This window comes from Bubalus bubalis, chromosome 6, assembly GCF_019923935.1.
Source record: "Bubalus bubalis isolate 160015118507 breed Murrah chromosome 6, NDDB_SH_1, whole genome shotgun sequence".
NCBI lineage: Eukaryota > Metazoa > Chordata > Mammalia > Artiodactyla > Bovidae > Bubalus > Bubalus bubalis.
Window position 1 is genome coordinate 94,049,068 of NC_059162.1, and position 19,030 is coordinate 94,068,097.

Genomic DNA, 19,030 nt, shown 5'->3' on the forward strand with positions numbered 1-19,030 from the left:
TGGTGATTGAATCCCTAATGTGTGCATAGCACTGTCCAAGGCACTGAGCGTGTAGAAGTAAAACTAATTCCTGTCCAAGCGTATTTATTATTCTATACCAGGATTTCCAATTAACTGGGCATCAGTTGAGTAGCAGGATTCTTTGTCAAAGAGATGGAGCACAGGTCCAGACTCCAGGTAGAGATGGGAGACTGGAAACTGTCACAAAGAAGTGGTATAATGCAGGTGAAGTGAGGAGAAATGAGACCTGCTGGCAGTGCTCAAAAATCCTGCTTGGGCCTTTAGATCCCTAGTCTGGACAGGTGGCTTAGTTCTAAACCCTATAGAACAAGACTTGGGGCCTGAGCCTGTACACTGGTAGAAAGAGTCTCTTCTGTCTCGTTGGCTCTGAGGAGTTCAGGAAGTAGAGGTAAGAGCTGCTGCAGTGGTTCATAGGTACCCACGCACAGAGCTTTTGTGTAGATATAACAGGAGTATCTCTCTAATATTAGTGCCTAAGTTTCCTGTGTTAGATGTTTATTTACTCACTCACCCTCACTCATCTATCTCTTCATTCATTTTTTAATTCATTCATCTACTTACCCATTCTACACTACTCACTCATTACACCCATCTACTCATTCATTCTACACTACTCATCCATGAGCTGGATACAATTCTATTTGCCAGAACTCTTAAGGAGAAGTACTGTATGTGGTCAGAAGCAATACTCTGATAAGCTGCTTGAAGTAAAGAGTAAGACACCCCCAATCCATGCTCAATAAACAGGAGATGGTGACTCAAATGCTCTTCAAGGATGGTGGATATGTTAAATGCAGACTTTGTTTTGCTGAGTAATGTGCAAGTCTGGGTCAGAGCTGAATTGCACAGAACATGAAGAAGCTGAGCCCTGTCAGAAAAATAACTGATGTTTGCCATGTCTGTAAGTCACCCCTTAAATACTTGTTGAATCTATTTTTACTCCATCCCCACTGCTACCACTCTAGTTCAAATACTTCTTAGGTCTCACCTGAGCCATTGCAAAGATCTCACAAACCAGCCTGCCTGCTTCCCATCTCTACTTCCTCCAGTTTGTTCTCCACATCACAGTCAAAGCGATCTTTCTAAAGTTCAGATAAAATCATGTTAATATCCTACCTCAAAATCTTTGATCCTAAAAAGATCAAATTCAAATTCTGTAGCATTGCATTCAAAGCTCTTTCTAGTTTTATTGCCTACTCATTTCCCATAATTCCTTAAGTTCTTCTGGAGTAGTCATGGGAAAAAACTCTTCCTTATGCCAAAATACCTTTCCTTCACTTCTCTGCTTGGAAAAGTCTTATTTAGGAAAATCCCTGTTGTCTTCCTTCTATTACCAAGTAACTACATCTTTAGGTAATGCTGCTGGACTTGGTAGAGATTCCATCCATGGGAGTGGTTATGCCATCTACCACATTTCCCATTCTCCTCCTGGGCATTTTATAGGATTGTGCTTTCTTGGGTGCAGGCATGTGACTTGCTTTGGTCAGTGAACAAGAAAAATGGAAGAGCTAAAACATGACTCACATACTTTCTTTCCTTCTCATAGCTGCTCTGTCAGTCTTTATCCTGGAATGAAGCAGACAAAGAGCAGAGCACCCAGCCAACTCTTAATGGATATGTAAAAATAGTGAAAGATAAAACCTTGTTATTGAAGCTGCTGAGATTTTGAGATTGCTTATTATTGAGTAACCCAGTCTGTCCTAACTGGTGCACTATCTCTGCTTTGACATCTTTCATAACTACCCTAGATCACCATATTTCTACTTTATCTGAATTGTGTGACACATTTTCTTTATACCACTTATTTGATAGTGATGACATTGCTAATTATGAGTTTGGTGGTATGTCTTAGCCGCCTCTATACTTTTGCTGAGCTTTCCTGAGGGCAAGGGTGATGCTTGTTCCATTTCTGTATCACACAAATTATGATTCATAGCCAAGGCGACATACTGAAATAGGTGTAGGAATCAGACAGACAGACTTGTTTTGAATCCCGATTCTTATATTTGATGGACAATCTCTGTGAACCTCAGTTTTCTCAACTGTACAGTGGGAGTAATAATATGTACCTTACAGGGTTTTTCTAAAGTTTGTGGATAATAGATGCAACATATGTACTAATAATGGCATGTTATAATTCTTTTGTTCCCATTATTTGTTTTTAATATCATTACGGGTAGTGTTCAGTAAATGCCTGTGGATAAACCTTTCATTGACTGAGGTATAATGGTATGTGCATCAGACTTGGAATCAGAAGTCCTAGATTTAAGACATAGCTTTTTTTTTTTAACCAGCTTTGTGTCCTTGGAAAGTCACTTACCCTCTTTGCAGTTTTGCATTCTCAACTATAAAATGTAAATACTGATCCTTACCTCTGAGAGACTTTTTATAAAATTTAAATGAGGTAATATATGAAGAAATCTTTTATATGTGCTCCAGTATCACACATCTAAAACTATAATGATACAGAGAAGACTGATTGGTCCCTGACACGAGGACTCTGTGGACATTGTGAAGCACCCCAGAGTATTCCATTAACGTTTTATTGTGGGGTTTGGCTTAGCTTGTTTGTGTTTGTCTTTGCAACTAGACTGTGAGCTGCTTGAGATAAAGAATTGTCTTAGTCATGTATTTTTTTTAGTGAAAATGTTTGTTTCTCCTTGTATAAATAATACATGTTTAGCATTAGAGACAATAAAAATACCTGAAGAAAATGAAAATCCTGATAATTCTTATCTTTCTTACAGAGATAGTCACTATTAACCTTCTGATGTGTTTCTTTCCAGTTTTCTTCTCTGCAAATATCGTTATGAAACTGACATTACATTGCACATACAAGCATTGTTCCATCTTATATAAATAAACACATAACCATTCTAAAGTTGGATATATGTTAATGATACTTTTACACTGTTTAAATAGAGTTGTAACCAAAATTTTTGTGCATAAATATTAATGTTAGTCTGATTTTCTATTTTTGTAAAAAAGTTTTTAGAAGGAAAAATTTCCAGGCCAAAGGGTACAAATATTTATAATACTCTTGGGACTTCCAAATTGATTTCCAGAAAGACTGAACCAAGTTCCATTCCCACAAACAAGGTGTAAGGTCGTACATCTTACTACATCCTTGTCTGTAACAGGAATTATAATTAAAAACAAAGAAAAATCTTTTCCTATAATAATTATCTATTTACAGTTCTTTTGTGAAATGTTCTTTCCTCCTGTTCATTTTTCTACTGGGATTTTAATTATTTTCTTATTCATTTCTATGATGTTTCAAAAACCATTTTATTATAGTCACCAAATACAAGATAAATAATAGATGCTTCTTAAGTATACTTTGGATTATTAGTTAATTGTCCTAGGGACTTTTTAGAAACAAAAACAGACTTTCTGTGAGGCTGACTCCTTCCTTTTATCGCCTAGGACACAGCTGGGCAGGAGCGGTACCGGACCATCACCACAGCCTATTACCGCGGAGCCATGGGCTTCATTCTGATGTATGACATCACCAATGAGGAATCTTTCAATGCTGTCCAAGACTGGTATGAGATTCATTCATTCATCCAGTCATCAGATTGTTCATGAAACTCTAGCATGTGGTAAGCCCTACGCTATGTCTTAGGGAAAACCAGATGAATAAGACATGGCTCCTGTCTTCACAATGCTCACAGATGAGCAGAGAGGATAGGTCAGTGAGCAGGCACTGACAGTATCCTGGGACAGGTGCAGTGATGAGAGTGGTACCCGGGCCGTAGAAACCTAGCTTGGGGAGCTAGGGAATGTGCCCTGGAATTGCTGACATACATACTACGGTTTGAAGATGGACAAGAATTAGCCAGAGGGACAAATGGATAAGAATGCTGCAGAAAAAGAATACAGATGTGCAAAGGCAAGAAGGTAGGTGAGAGGGTAAGAAGAGCAGAGGTCATGAAGGATTTTATGTGCTGGGGTAGGGAATTTGGATTTTATTTGTAGGTGAAGACATTTGAACTGGGAAGCAACAGGTTCAGATTAGTGTTTTAGGAAAAATCATTCTGGACAGAGTACTAAGTGAATCCACATATTGTTTTCCTATAAAGTGTATCCCTTGGCTGGGGGGTGGGGGTCAAGTTCATAACAGTTCAATATACAATAGAATCTGACACAATTCCCTAGAGGTATAGCCTCTGAGCAACTTATATCAGGGGCCCCCAACCTCCCAGGCCACATCCCCATCTCTTGCATTACTGCCTGAACTAAACCCCCCTAACCCCGAGCCTGGAAAAACTGCCTCCATCAAACCAGTCTCTGGTGCCAAAAAGGTTGGAGACTGCTGATTTACTTCTTTCTCCCTGGAAAATTACTCACAAAGAGAAGGGAGCATGAAGAGAAGGAGAGGTGAAGAGGGAAGGCCAGGACTGGGTGTCCCTATTCAGTGGAGAGGATAAGAATGTGGAAGATGGAGAATCTGTGCCTGGTTCTTATCCATAGTCAGTGAGGCAGAGCAGGCTGGGCACAGCGCAGCAGTGCTGGCCGGTGCCAAGCTTGTCTTCTGCTCTTTTTTGCCCAACAGCTACCCTTTGAAGACTTCGCTTCTGCCAAGGAACAGTTGCCATGACTATGTGAGGCGCCATTGGTTCCTTGGAGCCTTGAGCTGGGAGTGACCTTTCAGGCTGCCTACCCCCACTTCCCAGTTCTGAACAGCAGTCTAGGGTGCCACCCACATGCCTGTCACACATGTGTTCTCCTTCTCAGCCTCTTGGTCATCCCCTTCTTCCTCCTTTCTCCCTCTTTCCTTTTAACAACTCCTTTTCTCCGCCTTCCTTTTTTCTCCTTTCCTCCCTCTTTTTTCTCTTCCTCTCTCATTGTACCTTTTTTCCTCCTGTTTTTTCCCCCTTTCTTATTCTCTCTCTTCCCTCCAGTCATGACTTTTCCCTCCTCCTCCCTTCTCTCCTCTATCTCCTCCCCTCCTCACCTCCCACCATGAAGAGATTAGCTCTTTCTTTAAGTATCTCCACACTGCCTGTTCCCTGCCAGCCTTGACCTCCTTCCCTTTCTCCATCAGTCCCTGTTCATCCTGCCTCAGGAACACAGTGACTTTAACACCTGGTGACGATTCCTCCAAGAATAACCTAAGTTGCTAATCTAGGAGCTGAGAGTGGATGGAGGTGGGAGGAGGGAGGAAGATGACAGAAGAGTGGCACGGGAGGCACAGGGAGTTGGCTTCAGGTCCCTGCCTTGATGCTGAAGACTATCTGTCTTTTCCAAGCTCTGACCTTCAGTTTTGCCTCTGGGAAACTTGGTCCCAGCCTAGCACCCATCTGCCATCTAAACCTCAGTGCCCAACACAGAACCTGCCTCTCTGTAGTTTCAGCACAAATGGTGGTTGAGTGAATTCCATCCATTGATGGAAGTGGCTTTTCACCCTTAAAGAGAAGATGGGTAGTGAAATCAGCTTGAGGAGCAGGGTTGGTAGTTGGTCCAGTCTGCAGTTAAGGTTGAGTTAGATTGAATGTCAGTATCAGGATAGGATCAGAGTTTATTTAGATCTGCTTCAGGATTAATTATTTGCTGGCTCCTTCTTTCATCAGACATTCAATAACTTCTCTGTGCTCTATGCTCGGGGGGCTAGTTCCACAAAGATGGGGCTTCCCTGGTGGCTCAGTGGAAAAGAATCCGCCTGCCATTGCAGGAGACGTGGGTTTGATCCCTGGTCTGGGAAGATCCCACATGCTGTGGAGCAACTAAGCTCGTGTCCCACAGCTACTGAACTGTGCTCTAGAGCCCGGGAGCTACAACTACTGAGCCCATGTGCTGCAACTCCCGAAGCCTGCACTCTCTAGAGCCTGTGCTCTGCAACAAGAGAAGTCACGACAACGAGACGCCTGTGCAGGGGATTGAAGAGTAGCCCCCACTCACTGCAACTAGAGACAAGCTGGCGTAGCAACAAAGACCCAGTACAGCCAAGAAAAAAAATAAGTACCTAAATAAAATTATATATACAAAAGAATAAACCTATCTCTGCCCTCAAGGAGAGACAGATAAATCCAGCCAAATGTAATAACAGATGCCACAGTAAAGGTGTAGGGAAACCAAAGAGGGGGTAGCTGTTCCTACCTGTGAGGTGTTGAGGTGTTTGGGACTGCTTCCCAAAAAATGTATGCTCAATATAAAGGTCTGGTTTTATTTCCTCTATTTAAAAGTTTATTTCTCATTATAGAAATAATACATGCTCACTTTCAAAAACTTGTCGAGAAAAGGTTTTTTTATTGGCCTGAACGTATGGCTTGTGGGATTGCAACCTTGTTGAAGGGGCTTCTGTGAGCTTCTTGGGGTCCTTTCTGGCCTAGGAGGGTGTCGATAACCCAGTCCTCTTCCTGTCTCTCTTTAGGGCTACTCAGATAAAGACCTACTCCTGGGACAATGCCCAGGTCATCCTGGTGGGGAACAAGTGTGATATGGAGGAAGAGAGGGTTGTTCCCACTGAGAAGGGCCGGCTCCTCGCAGAGCAGCTTGGTATGTGCATGACACATGTGGGTGCATGTGTGCACTGGAGTGGGGCAAATGGAGGGAATAAGTGTGTGTTTGTATTTGGGACATTAAGGATGTGCTGTGACCCTGAATTATGTGCATATGTGCTCTGTGTGTGTTGTTTCATATTTAGGGCATATACATGTGGGCTTCATGCTAATGAATTCTAGGTAATGCATTATTTATGATACATGTATATTTTGTTACACTGGATGTATAAATAAAACTTAAATATATGAAATCTTTTTTTTAAACCAGTTCCTTCCACAAAGGATTTGAGGTATCTTATAACATTGTCATAGTATATCAACCAAAAAATGAGACAATTGGAGCAAAGGGAAAAAAGGCAAGGGTAGGAGAACATAAGAGAAGGCCAGGGGTGAGATAACTATATTTTGTAAGTTTTGGGGCATGTGCAAGAGCTGGACTGAAATAGTCACTTTGAGCTTCCTAGCAACCATTGCAAAGAGGGAAACATAATCAGTTACATGGTTCAGAGATGGTCCTTAAGATAGAAACAAACCCATTATTCCAGAGAAGCACTGCTCTCCACTGACAACTGTAGACTGAGTGTGTGTATGCTCAGTTGTATCTGACTCTTTGTGATCCCATGGACCGTAGCCTGCCAGGCTCCTCTGTCCATGGAATTTTCCAGGCAAGAATACTGGAGTGGGGTGCCATTTCCTTCACCAGGGGATCTTCCCAACTCAGGGATTGAACCACGTCTCTTGTGTCTCTTGCATTGGCAGGCAGATTCTTTACCACTGAACCACTTGGGAAGCCTGGCAACTGTAGAACAGACTCTATATGTTGAGTGTGATGATGTTCTTAATATCAAGCATCCTTTATAGTAACTACAACACTGTATATCGTAGGCTGTGTCTTACAGTTTCTATCAGTGTAAACTGATGTTTTGTCACCAAAATACAATTCACAGCAAAGGTGATTGTATGAAGTCATGAGACAATGTAGATTAAACATGCTGCTCAATGATGCTCTTTTTGCAAGGTTAATGCATCTTGACCCTTGTGCTCCATTGACACCCAGGTGTCTCAGGTATGTCTTAGTGGCCACACAGCGGGACACCTACCTACACCTGCTTAAAAGAGAAGCTTTTCTTTTCTTTTCCCTATTGGGGTTTAGTATAGGATCACCTTAGATAAGTCTTCTTTTAGAAGAATACATGTACTGCTTAGCTTTTAGCCGTCTCCCTAAGTATTTCTCACAACCTCAGTGCTGTAAGTATTAAGGAGAAGGGAGTTTAAAGTTATATTCTCTGCCAGTTTCTGAAGTTCAGATATTTGGGCTGGTAGGTGGGTAAATTGTGTAATATACAAGTGTGAATTTGTGTTGTATATATTTGTATTATGTATATTACGAGGACATGTATAGCGGAGCATCGTATACTTCTTTCTTCCCTCTCCTCTTCTCCAGTGTGGCCTGGAATAGAAATCAGCACACTGAAGGTGTTTAATAAATAGGGAGGGTGGGCCATTTGGCTCTTGATGGTTCTTACCCCATCACAGGTGTCCTCAGGGCCCATAGAATGTGTCTATACCCATTCCCATGGTTCACAGGACAGTAAGCACGTGGTGAAGCCCACACATGGGTGACCTCTGGCTATCTTATGCCTTCAGCCTGCTGTCTGTGAGATGCCCTGCACTTTCCCTGGACCAACAATGCCATTTCTGTTTGAAAGGCTCTTTTTTATCCCCCATCTTCCACTCTTATCTAGCTGTTGAACCCTCACTCAACTTTCAAAACACACCTCCCCCAGCTCTTTTCTTGGTTCCCCTACTTAGAGTACCCTATGCATGCAACAGTCACAGTACCCATCTCCCTTGGGTGCACTTGTTTCCTTATCTATCTTGTTTATCTTTATACCCATAGTGCCTGGCATATGGTCTGGCAGTGAGTAAACACTGTAAAAATATATTTTGATTAAAATTTTATGGAGTCAAGTATTTGGCTACTTCATTTTACTTCATTCTAATTATCACTTCCTGAGCTCCTACTCCATGCCAAGTACTGTGCTGCAAAACAGGCTATGTTCCCTGGTCTGAGACAGAAACTGTGATAAGCCAGGTGATCAGTGCTGTGATAGAAGGATGCACCAAGGGCTGTGGACACAGAGGAGGCATCTATTCAGTTTGGGTCAGAGAACGTGAAGCCCATGCTGAGTCTTTTTTTTTTTTAATTAATTTTGATTTGAGTACAGTTTGCTTTACAATGTTGTGCTATTTTCTACTATACAGCAAAATGAATCTGCCATACATACACATATTGTCTCCTCCCTTTTGAATTTCCTTCCCATTCAGGTCACCACAGTACATTACAAGGGAGTTCCTTGTGCTATACAATGAGTATGTCCTCATTAGTTATCCATTTTATGTGTCGTATCAAGAGATAACTCTTTGAAAAAGACCCTGATGCTGTGAAATATTGAAGGCAAAAGGAGAAGAGGGCAGCAGATGGTTAGATGAATTTGAGCAAACTCCGGGAAATAGTGAAGGACAGGGAAGTGTGGCATGCTGCAGTCCATGAGGTCGAAAAGAGTCAGACACGACTTAGCGACTGAACATCAATAGTGTATATGTGTCAATCCTTATCTCACAGTTCTTCCTACTACCTTCCCTTCCCCCTTGGTATCCATGCATTTGTTCTCTGCTTCTATGTCTCTATTTCTGCTTTGAAAGTCTTGAAAATATTTTTTAAATTTATTTTATTTTTGGCTGCACTGGGTCTTTGTTGCTGTGCTTGGGCGTTCTCTAGTTGCGATGCTGAGCTTCTCATTGTGATGGCTTCTCTTGCTGCTGAGCATGGGCTCTAGGGTGCTTGGGCTCAGTAGCTGTGGTGCACAGGCTTAGTTGCCCTGCAGCATGTGGAATATTCCTGAAGCATGGATTGAATCCCTGTCCCCTGCATTGGCAAGTGGATTCTTAACCACTGGACAACCAGGGAAGTCCCTGATTTGCAAGGAAAACAGAGCTGGAGGAGTCAGGCTCCCTGACTCCACATTAGGCCTTGGAGATAAGTAGGAGCAGTCAAGTGAGGAAGAAAGGCAAGGACATTCCAGGCAGGGGGAATAACACTGGCAAAGGCAAGGAACAGCCCTGTGTATTTAGGGAACCATAAGTCACTGGATTGTGTGAGTCTAGAGTAGCACTTCCCCAATTAAGAGATTCATGTCACTGGGTGTTCAAGATGATTTTATGTATATATTTTGGTGTATATTAGGACAAAATATAATTAGCATCTCAAGCCCTTTAAGGTTAAACAAGACTGTTTTTAAAAGGTGAGTTAATTTTATGTTAGGAAAAAATATAGCCAGCATGCCAAGTCATTATGACTAATATTTTTAAAAGGTGAGTTTGTTAAACATTTATTAGGTATTTACCATGTGCCAGGCCCTATTCTAAGTGTTTTAAAGTAATACTCATTTAATTTAAAAGTACCTAATTTAATTTAGGTACATTTCTTACAGAGATGAGAAAACTGAGGCACAGAAAAGTTGAGTAACTTGTTTAAGATCACATAGCTAGTAACAGGTAGAGTGAGAATTTGAACTCAAGTAGTAGTCTGGCTCCAGAGCTGCACTTTGACCACTTAACCTCACTATACAGCAAATATTATAATAATAGGTAATATATATTGAGCCAGGCATTATATGAAATGCTTTGTGTTAATTATCTCTTTTAATTCTCAACATAACTCTTCAAGATAGGTCAAGTTCAGCATAGGTTCATAAGGTTCTTGCTTAAGATTGTGCATTTCTGAAGTGACTTAGCAGCAGCAGAGCCAATAAAGGGGCTTCCCCGGTGGCTCAGCAACAAAGAATTCGCCTGCGGTGCAGGATACGCCAGTTTGATCCCTGGGTCAGGAAGATCTTCTGGAGGAGGAAATGGCAACCCACTCCAGTATTCTTGCCCAGCAAATCCCATGGACAGCAGAACCTGGCAGGCTACAATCAGTCCATGGGGTCACAAAGAATCGGACACAACTTAAGTGATTTAGTGCACGCACGTACACACATATATGTACACACACTCACAGAGCCAATAAAGATCTATCTAATTTATGTAGAAAGACAGAACTGAGATTAATTCTTAGTACAGAGTTTAGGAAGACATTAAAGAGGGCATTGATGAATTGGTTAGATTTGCATAGGTCAAGGTAACCCATCTTAGTCCTACTGAACTTCCTGAGCTTTTGTCTACTGCTTACCAGAACTCAGCTATTTACATGTCTGTTTTACACTACACCTCAGCAGTAGTCGGGGTTACGTCTAATTGTTTTCATTATCCCAACCATCCAGCACAGGATACTCATTCACTCATACATTTATACATTGAAAAATACTTATTGAGCATATACTCTGAGACAGGTTGTATCTTGGCACTTAGGTGTGATTCTTACTATCATGGAACTAATGGGGAAAAGAGACATTAAACAAATAATCATACAAGTAAATATATAATTAAAAATTTGTAAATGGGTAAATTGTATGGTATGGAAATTATATATCAATAACACTGTTTAAAACTGTGATATGTTCTGTATGACTTAGGACTGTCATTATGGCAAGTGATAAAATCTCAAATCAAACTAGCTTTAATTTTAAAAAAGAATGTATTAGCTTATGTAGCTGGGAAGTCCACTAGTCACAGGACTCAACTGGGTCTGTATTTCTCAGCTTTGCACATCCCTTCAGCCTCTTTCTGTAGCCAGACTCTGAATGCAGAATAAGATAAATGATGGAAGCTCCAAATTTATATCCTCCAACTTCTGAAGAAGAGGATTCTTGCTCCCAACCGCCATATATCAATCTCAGGGAAGACTATGATTGGACACCTGTGAGTCACATGCCTGTTTCAGTGCCTGGGGGAGGCAAGTATTATAACCTATAGTCCCACCACAGTTGTTTAAAGTAGCAGTTCCATAAAAGAAGGAATGATGGACAGATAAAAGTAAGGTAGTGAAGTGAAAGTCACTCAGTCGTGTCCGACTCTTTGCAACCCCGTAGACTGTATAGTCCTTGGAATTCTTCAGGCCAGAATACTGGAGTGGGTAGCCTTTCCCTTCTCCAGGGGATCTTCCCAACCCAGAGATCAAAGCCAGGTCTCCCGCACGGCAGGAGAATTCTTTACCAGCTGAGCCACAAGGGAAGCCCAAGAATACTGGAGTGGGTAGCCTATCCCTTCTCCAAGGGATCTTTCTGACCCAAGAATCAACTGGGGTCTCCTGCATTGCAGGCGGATTCTTTACCAACTGAGCTATGGGCTTCCACTAAAAGTAAGGTAAGTCCACCACAAGTGATATGAAGAAAGTGAAAAAGAGAGACCTAATTTTAGACTGGAGAGTCAAAGTCTTCTGAGAAAGTAACACTTAAGCTGAGAACAAAAGGATCAGAAAAATATTAGTTAGGCAAAGAGTTGGGGGGCTGGGGGATTGGGAGGGGAGGGTTCCACACCAAGACCAGCCCTAATGTGGTTTCAGTTCAGTTCAGTTCAGTTCAGTTGTTCAGTCATGTCCTACTCTTTGCGACCCCATGAATCACAGCATGCCAGGCCTCCCTGTCCATCACCAACTCCCAGAGTTCACCCAGACTCACGACCATCGAGTCAGTGATGCCATCCAGCCATCTCATCCTCTGTCGTCCCCTTCTCCTCCTGCCCCCAATCCCTCCCAGCATCAGAATCTTTTCCAATGAATCAGCTCTTCACATGAGGTGGTCAAAGTACTGGAGTTTCAGCTTTAGCATCATTCCTTCCAAAGAAATCCCAGGGCTGATCTCCTTCAGAATGGACTGGTTGGATCTCCTTGCAGTCCAAGGCACTCTCAAGAGTCTTCTCCAACACCACAGTTCAAAAGCATCGATTCTTCTGCACTCAGCCTTCTTCACAGTCCAACTCTCACATACATACATGACCACAGGAAAAACCATAGCCTTGACTAGACGAATCTTTGGCCAAGTAATGTCTCTGCTTTTGAATATGCTATCTAGGTTGGTCATAACTTTCCTTCCAAGGAGTAAGTGTCTTTTAATTTTCATGTTTGACTGTGCTGAGTCTTCATTGCTGCATGTGAGCTTTCTCTAGTTTCAATGAGTGGGGGGTAAATAACCCTTTGTTGCTGTGTATGGGCTTCTAATTGCAGTGGCTTCTCTTATAGTGGAGCAGAGGCTCTAGAGAGCTGGCTCAGGAGTTGTGGAACTTGGGCTTAGTTGCCCCAAGGCATGTGGGATCTTTCTGGGTTTGAACTAGTGTCCCCTGCATTGGCAGGTGGATTCTCTACTGATGGACCATCAGTCAGTTCAGTTCAGTCACTCAGTTGCGTCCAGCTCTTTGCGACCCCATGGAGTACAGCATGCCAGGCCTCCCTGTCCAATTCCTGGAGTCTACTCAAACACATGTCCATCTCATGCTCTGTCGTCCATCCCCTTCTCCTCCTGCCTTCAATCTTTCCCAGCATCAGGGTCTTCTCAAATGAGTCAGTTCTTCATATCAGGTGGTCAAAGTATTGGAGTTTCAGTTTCAGCATCAGTCCTTCCAATGAATATTCAGGACTGATTTCCTTTAGGATGGACTGGTTGGATCTCCTTGCTGTCCAAGAGACTCTCAAGAGTCTTCTCCAATACCACAGTTCAAAAGCATCAATTCTTCACCGTTCAGCTTTCTTTATAGTCCAACTCTCACATCCATACATGACTACTGGAAAACCATAGCCTTGACTAGATGGACCTTTGTTGGCAAAGTAATGTCTCTGCTTTTGAATATGCCGTCTAGATTGGTCAAACTTTTCTTCCAAGGAGCAAGCATCTTTTAATTTCATGGCTGCAGTCACCATCTGCAGTGATTTGGAAGCCCCCCAAAATAAAGTCTCTCACTGTTTCCATTGTTTCCCCATCTATTTACCATGAAGTGATGGGACCAGATGCCATGATCTTCGTTTTCTGAATGTTGAGTTTTAAGCCAACTTTTTCACTCTCTTCTTTCACTTTCATCAATAGACTCGTTAGTTCCTCTACACTTTCTGCCATAAGGGTGGTGTCATCTGCATATCTGAGGTTATTGATACTTCTCCTGGCAATTGTGATGCCAGCTTGTGCTTCCTCCAGCCCATTGTTTCTCATGATGTACTCTGCATAGAAGTTAAATAAGCAAGCTGACAATATACAGCCTTGACGTACTCATTTCAATTTGGAACCAGTCTGTTCCAAGTCCAGTTCTAACTGTTGCTTCCTGACCTGCATACAGATTTCTCAGGAGGCAGGTCAAGTGGTCTGGTATTTCCATCTCTTTCAGAATTTTCGAGAGTTTGTTGTGACCCACACAGTCAACGGCTTCGGCATAGTCAATAAAGTAGAAGTAGATATTTTTCTGGAACTCTCTTGCTTTTGTTAATGATCCAGCGGATGTAGGCAATTCGATCTCTGATTCCTCTGCCTTTTTTAAAACCAGCTTGAACATCTGGAAGTTCACAGTTCACGTACTGTTGAAGCCTGGCTTGGAGAATTTTGAGCATTACTTTGCTAGCATGTAAGATGAGTGCAATTGTGTGGTAGTTTGAGCATTCTTTAGCATTGCCTTTCTTTGGGATTGGAATGAAAACTGACCTTTTCCAGTCCTGTGGCCACTGCTGAGTTTTCCAAATTTGCTGGCATATTGAGTGCAGCACTTTCACAGCATCATCTTTTAGGATTTGGAATAGCTCAACTGGAATTCCATTGCCTCCACTAGCTTTGTTTGTAGTGATGCTTCCTAAGGCCCACTTGACTTCACATTCCAGGTTATCTGGCTCTAGGTGAGATCACATCATTGGGATTATCTGGGTCATGAAGATCTTTTTTGTATAGTTCTTCTGTGTATTCTTGCCACCTTTTCTTAATATCTTCTGCTTCTGTTAGGTCCATACCATTTCTGTCCTTTATTGTGCCCATCTTTGCATGAAATGTTCCCTTGGTATCTCTAATTTTCTTGAAGAGATCTCCAGTCTTTCTCATTCTATTGTTTTCCCCTATTTCTTTGCACTGATCACTGAGGAAGGCTTTCTTATATCTCCTTGCTGTTCTTTAGAACTCTGCATTCAAATGGGTATATCTTTCCTTTTCTCCTTTGCTTTTCGCTTCTCTCCTTTTCACAGCTATTTGTAAGGCCTCCTCAGACAGCCATTTTGCTTTTTTGCATTTCTTTTCCATGGGGATGGTCTTGCACCCTGTCTCCTGTACAATGGCACGAACCTCATTCCATAGTTCATCATGCACTCTATCTATCAGATCTAGTCCCTTAAATCTGTTTCTCATTTCCACTGTATAATTGTAAGGGTTTGATTTAGGTCATACCTGAATGGTCTAGTGGTTTTCCCTACTTTCTTCATTTTAAGTCTGAATTTGCCAATAAGGAGTTCATGATCTGAGCCACAGTCAGCTCCTGGTCTTGGTTTTACTGACTGTATAAAGCTTCTCCATCTTTGGCTGCAAAGAATATAATGAATCTGATTTCAGTGTTGACCATCTGGTGATGTCCATGTGTCGAGTCTTCTCTTGTGTTGTAGAGTTAGGAGCAGTTAAAGTAAAAACCTAGGAATGTTCAGGCCTGCTCACTGTGTTTTTTTATCTTCTTTGTTCTCAGGAAAGGCAAAGAGAAAAACCCATTCTTCTTTTTTTCTTTTTCACTGCAACATCTGTTCAAAATGTGGTTTTGAAACATACGTATAAATGCTCACTGTAGTGAAGTGTGGAGGGAAAAGCACTAGCCTACGTGTTTGGAGACTGAGGGTTTTATCCTGCTCCTGCCACTAGTTTACTGTGTGACCTTGAGCATCTTATTTCCTGTTTCTGGATCTCAATTTGCCCTTTTGAAAAAAAATGGATTTGGATTAGCTGAGTGGGAAGATCTGTTCAGCTCTATCCCTCTGATTCCATGATTTCAATTCACACAATTCCTGACTCATCACTCAGATATGTACTAAATTTGAGTGATAGATGCATCAGGGTGTATTATATTATTTTGTCTACCTTTATATTATATGCATCAAGATGGCCTCTTTCAGTTTTAGGTGCTCAATAAATGTTTTTTGGATTGGGATGAACTTAAACCTTGCATCACTCAGCCTGGTTGCAGAGAAAGACCTACTTGACACTGAGAACAACTAACTTTGGTGTAATGACTTGTGATTCACAATGTGTTTTCACAGCAAGTCTCTTGTGACTCTTACCCTCACTCCTAGCCTGGGAGGCAGCATTGTATTCAACTCCATTACACTGAAGAAGCTGACCACTTATGTTTTCTTGCACACAATGAGCTGTGCCAGACCTCCATGTCTTTTTTTTTTTTAACTTGAATATTATGTAACTTTTCTAAGCCATACAGGTCATAGGTGGCAGGTCCAATACTCAAAACTTAGCCTTCAGAGTCAAAATCCTAATGCTCCCATTGTATCATCACCCAGTGGTGTTTTTGCAAAAGCCTGACATAGTTTCTTTTGGTATTTCCACCCTCAGTCATAATGTTGGTGAGAATTCTTTAGATTTCGACAACATAATGGTATGTGGTAACAACTCAAGTCGGGAGCTTAGATAATAAAAGTTGATTTCCCACTCACATTATATGCCAGTTGCAAGTCAGCTGCAACTCTGTCCATGTCATGCAACTCTGAGATCCAATCTGGGAGGCCCACGCCACACAAAGACGTTCAAAGCTTCCACTGGCACTCGGAATACCCACATTCATTGTCCAAAGCAAGTTACATGATGAAATCTGATGTTGATGGATGAAGGAAATACATTCCTCCCACAAGGAGGCACTGCAAGCCGCTTGGCAGTGGATGGGAAAATAAAATCTTCTATAGGGAGGACATTGAACAGTCTGCCACCATCACTGAACATATGATGGACCCTGGTGACACAGAGGTGGATAGGTTCCCTGCCCTCAAGGTGCTCATTGATCAGGGAAACCAAGTAGTAGAGAGATACGCTCAACATCCTGTGCCAGTCCTTAGCTTGATTGCTGTCGTTCCTCACCCTTCTGCTCTGTCTCTCTCTCTTGAAACTGCCCAAAGGCTGTGTTTCCCAGGCTCCTTTGATAGTGGCTTCTGGCTTGGTTTAGCCAAGGAGAGACACAGGCAAGTAATTGGCATGTTGAAAAAGGGAAAAACCTGCATGTGTGTCTCCCGTACCCTTTGCCTGGCTCCTCCAGGAGGGGCTGCTCTTCTTCTCCGACTTCTGCTCCCATGGTTTTAACTTCCTTTGGTCCCATTAATAGATCCCCCCCCCCAACCCCGCCCCAACTGTTAATAATCTCTGGGTTTCTTCACTATTCTATTTGGCCTCTTAGTTCTTCTGTCATCCATATAACCGTTTCCCTCTGTTTAAGTGTTGAAAATAGTTCGTATTTTCCTGAGGGAATCTGACTGAAACAATCATGTCAGGTGCCATGGGGGTCTAGGGGAAAGATACACTGTATGTCCTGAGTTCCCAGTGGTGGAGATGGGGTGGGAAGAGAAAGGAAAGGCTCTTTGGAATCAGGGATTCCACACGTGAGTAATAAAGAGGATCAGGAGTAAGAGCTAGAGAGTAGTAGCATGAGTAACAGCACCAAATAAGAAAGTGTTGTTTCTGGAGCATGGTGTGAGTCAGGGAGATGAGGCTGAGGAAGTGGGCAGAGGCTGAGCCATGCAGAATCTTGGGTGTTAACCTAATAAGGTGAGGGCTGGATATTGGATTAATTAGACCTTTGTGAGCTCTGGTAACACAAATCTAGACAAACCTAAACAGTGTATAGAAAAGCAAAGACATCACTTTGCCAACAAAGGTCTGTATAGTCAAAGCTATGGCCTTTCCAATAGTCATGTATGGATGTGAGAGTTGGACTGAACGCTGAGGAATTGATGTTTTTGAACTGTGTGCTTGATGAGACTCTTGAGAGTCCTTTGGACACCAAGGAGATCAAGTCAGTCAATCCTAAAGGAAATCAACCCTGAATACTCATTGGAAGGACTGATGCTGAAGCTGAAGCTCCAGTACTTTGGCCACCTGATGCAAAAAACTGACTCATTGGAAAAGACCCTGATGCTAGGAAGGATTGAAGGCAAAAGGAGAAGGTGGCGGCAGAGGATGAGATGTTTGCATAGCATCACCAATTCAATGGATATTCAACTAGGGCAAACTCTGGGACATGGTGAGAGACAGGGAGACCTGGCATGCTGCAGTCCAGTTCAGTTCAGTCGCTCAGTTGTGTCTGATTCTTGGCAACCCCATGAATTGCAGCACGCCAGGCCTCCCTGTCCATCACCAACTCCTGGAGTTCACTCAAACTCACGTCCATCAAGTCGGTGATGCCATCCAGCTATCTCATCCTCTGTCGTCCCCTTCTCCTCCTGCCCCCAGTCCCTCCCAGCATCAGAGTCTTTTCCAATAAGTCAACTCTTTGCATGAGATGGCCAAAGTACTGGAGTTTCAGCTTCAGGATCATTCCTTCCAAAGAAATCCCAGGACTGATCTCCTTCAGAATGGACTGGTTGGATCTTCTTGCAGTCCAAGGGACTCTCAAGAGTCTTCTCTAACACCACAGTTCAAAAGCATCAATTCTTCAGTGCTCAGCTTTCTTCACAGTCCAACTCTCACAGCCATACATGACTACTGGAAAAACCATAGCCTTGACTAGACGGACCTTTGTTGGCCAAGTAACATCTCTGCTTTTGAATATGCCATCTAGGTTGGTCATAACTTTCCTTCCAAGGAGTAAGTGTCTTTTAATTCCATGGCTGCAATCACCATCTCCAGTGATTTTGGAGCCCCCCAAAATAAAGTCTGACACTGTTTCCACTGTTTCCCCATCTATTTCCCATGAAGTGATGGGACCAGATGCCATGATCTTCATTTTCTGAATGTTGAGATTTAAGCCAACTTTTCACTCTCCACTTTCACCTTCATCAAGAGGCTTTTTAGTTCCTCTTCACTTTCTGCCATAAGGGTGGTGTCATCTGCACTGCATATCTGAGGTTATTGATATTTCTCCCAGCAATCTTGATTCCAGCTTGTGCTTCTTCCAGCCCAGCGTTTCTCATGATGTACTCTGCATATAAGTTAAATAAGCAAGGTGACAATATACAGCCTTGATGTACTCCTTTTCCTATTTGGAACCAGTCTGTTGTTCCATGTCCAGTTCTAACTGTTGCTTCCTGACCTGCCTGAAGTCCATGAGGTCACAAAGATTTGGACATGACTTAGCACACAAATCTAATTCAAAATAACTCAAGTTATAAGGACAATGACATAGCATAAGCAAAACGGAAGATAATTTTGTTGGAAATGAGATGGTTAAGAAATTAACAGCCAGGGTATTGGGGTGGATTGTGCACCTGAAAGCCTACGTTCGTGACAGTGAGTACATGCCTGGGTGGAAAGGAAGACAGCTAGTCACTTGCCAAAGTCATCAGTGACTAGAGGGGCTTGAGTTGCAGATTGATATAATACAAGATGGAGATGAGGAGGTAC

General features: G+C 42.4%; 1 protein-coding gene across 1 annotated transcript in view; it reads left to right on the top strand.

Annotated features, from left to right (window-relative positions):
• The window catches only part of RAB3B (RAB3B, member RAS oncogene family), a 70,000-nt gene that overhangs the window by 41,986 nt on the left and 8,984 nt on the right, over positions 1-19,030 (top strand). The window contains exons 3-4 of the mRNA XM_006043742.3: positions 3,448-3,566; positions 6,395-6,519. Coding sequence (XP_006043804.1) covers positions 3,448-3,566; positions 6,395-6,519 — 244 coding nt within the window. The remainder of the gene's footprint in view (positions 1-3,447; positions 3,567-6,394; positions 6,520-19,030) is intronic.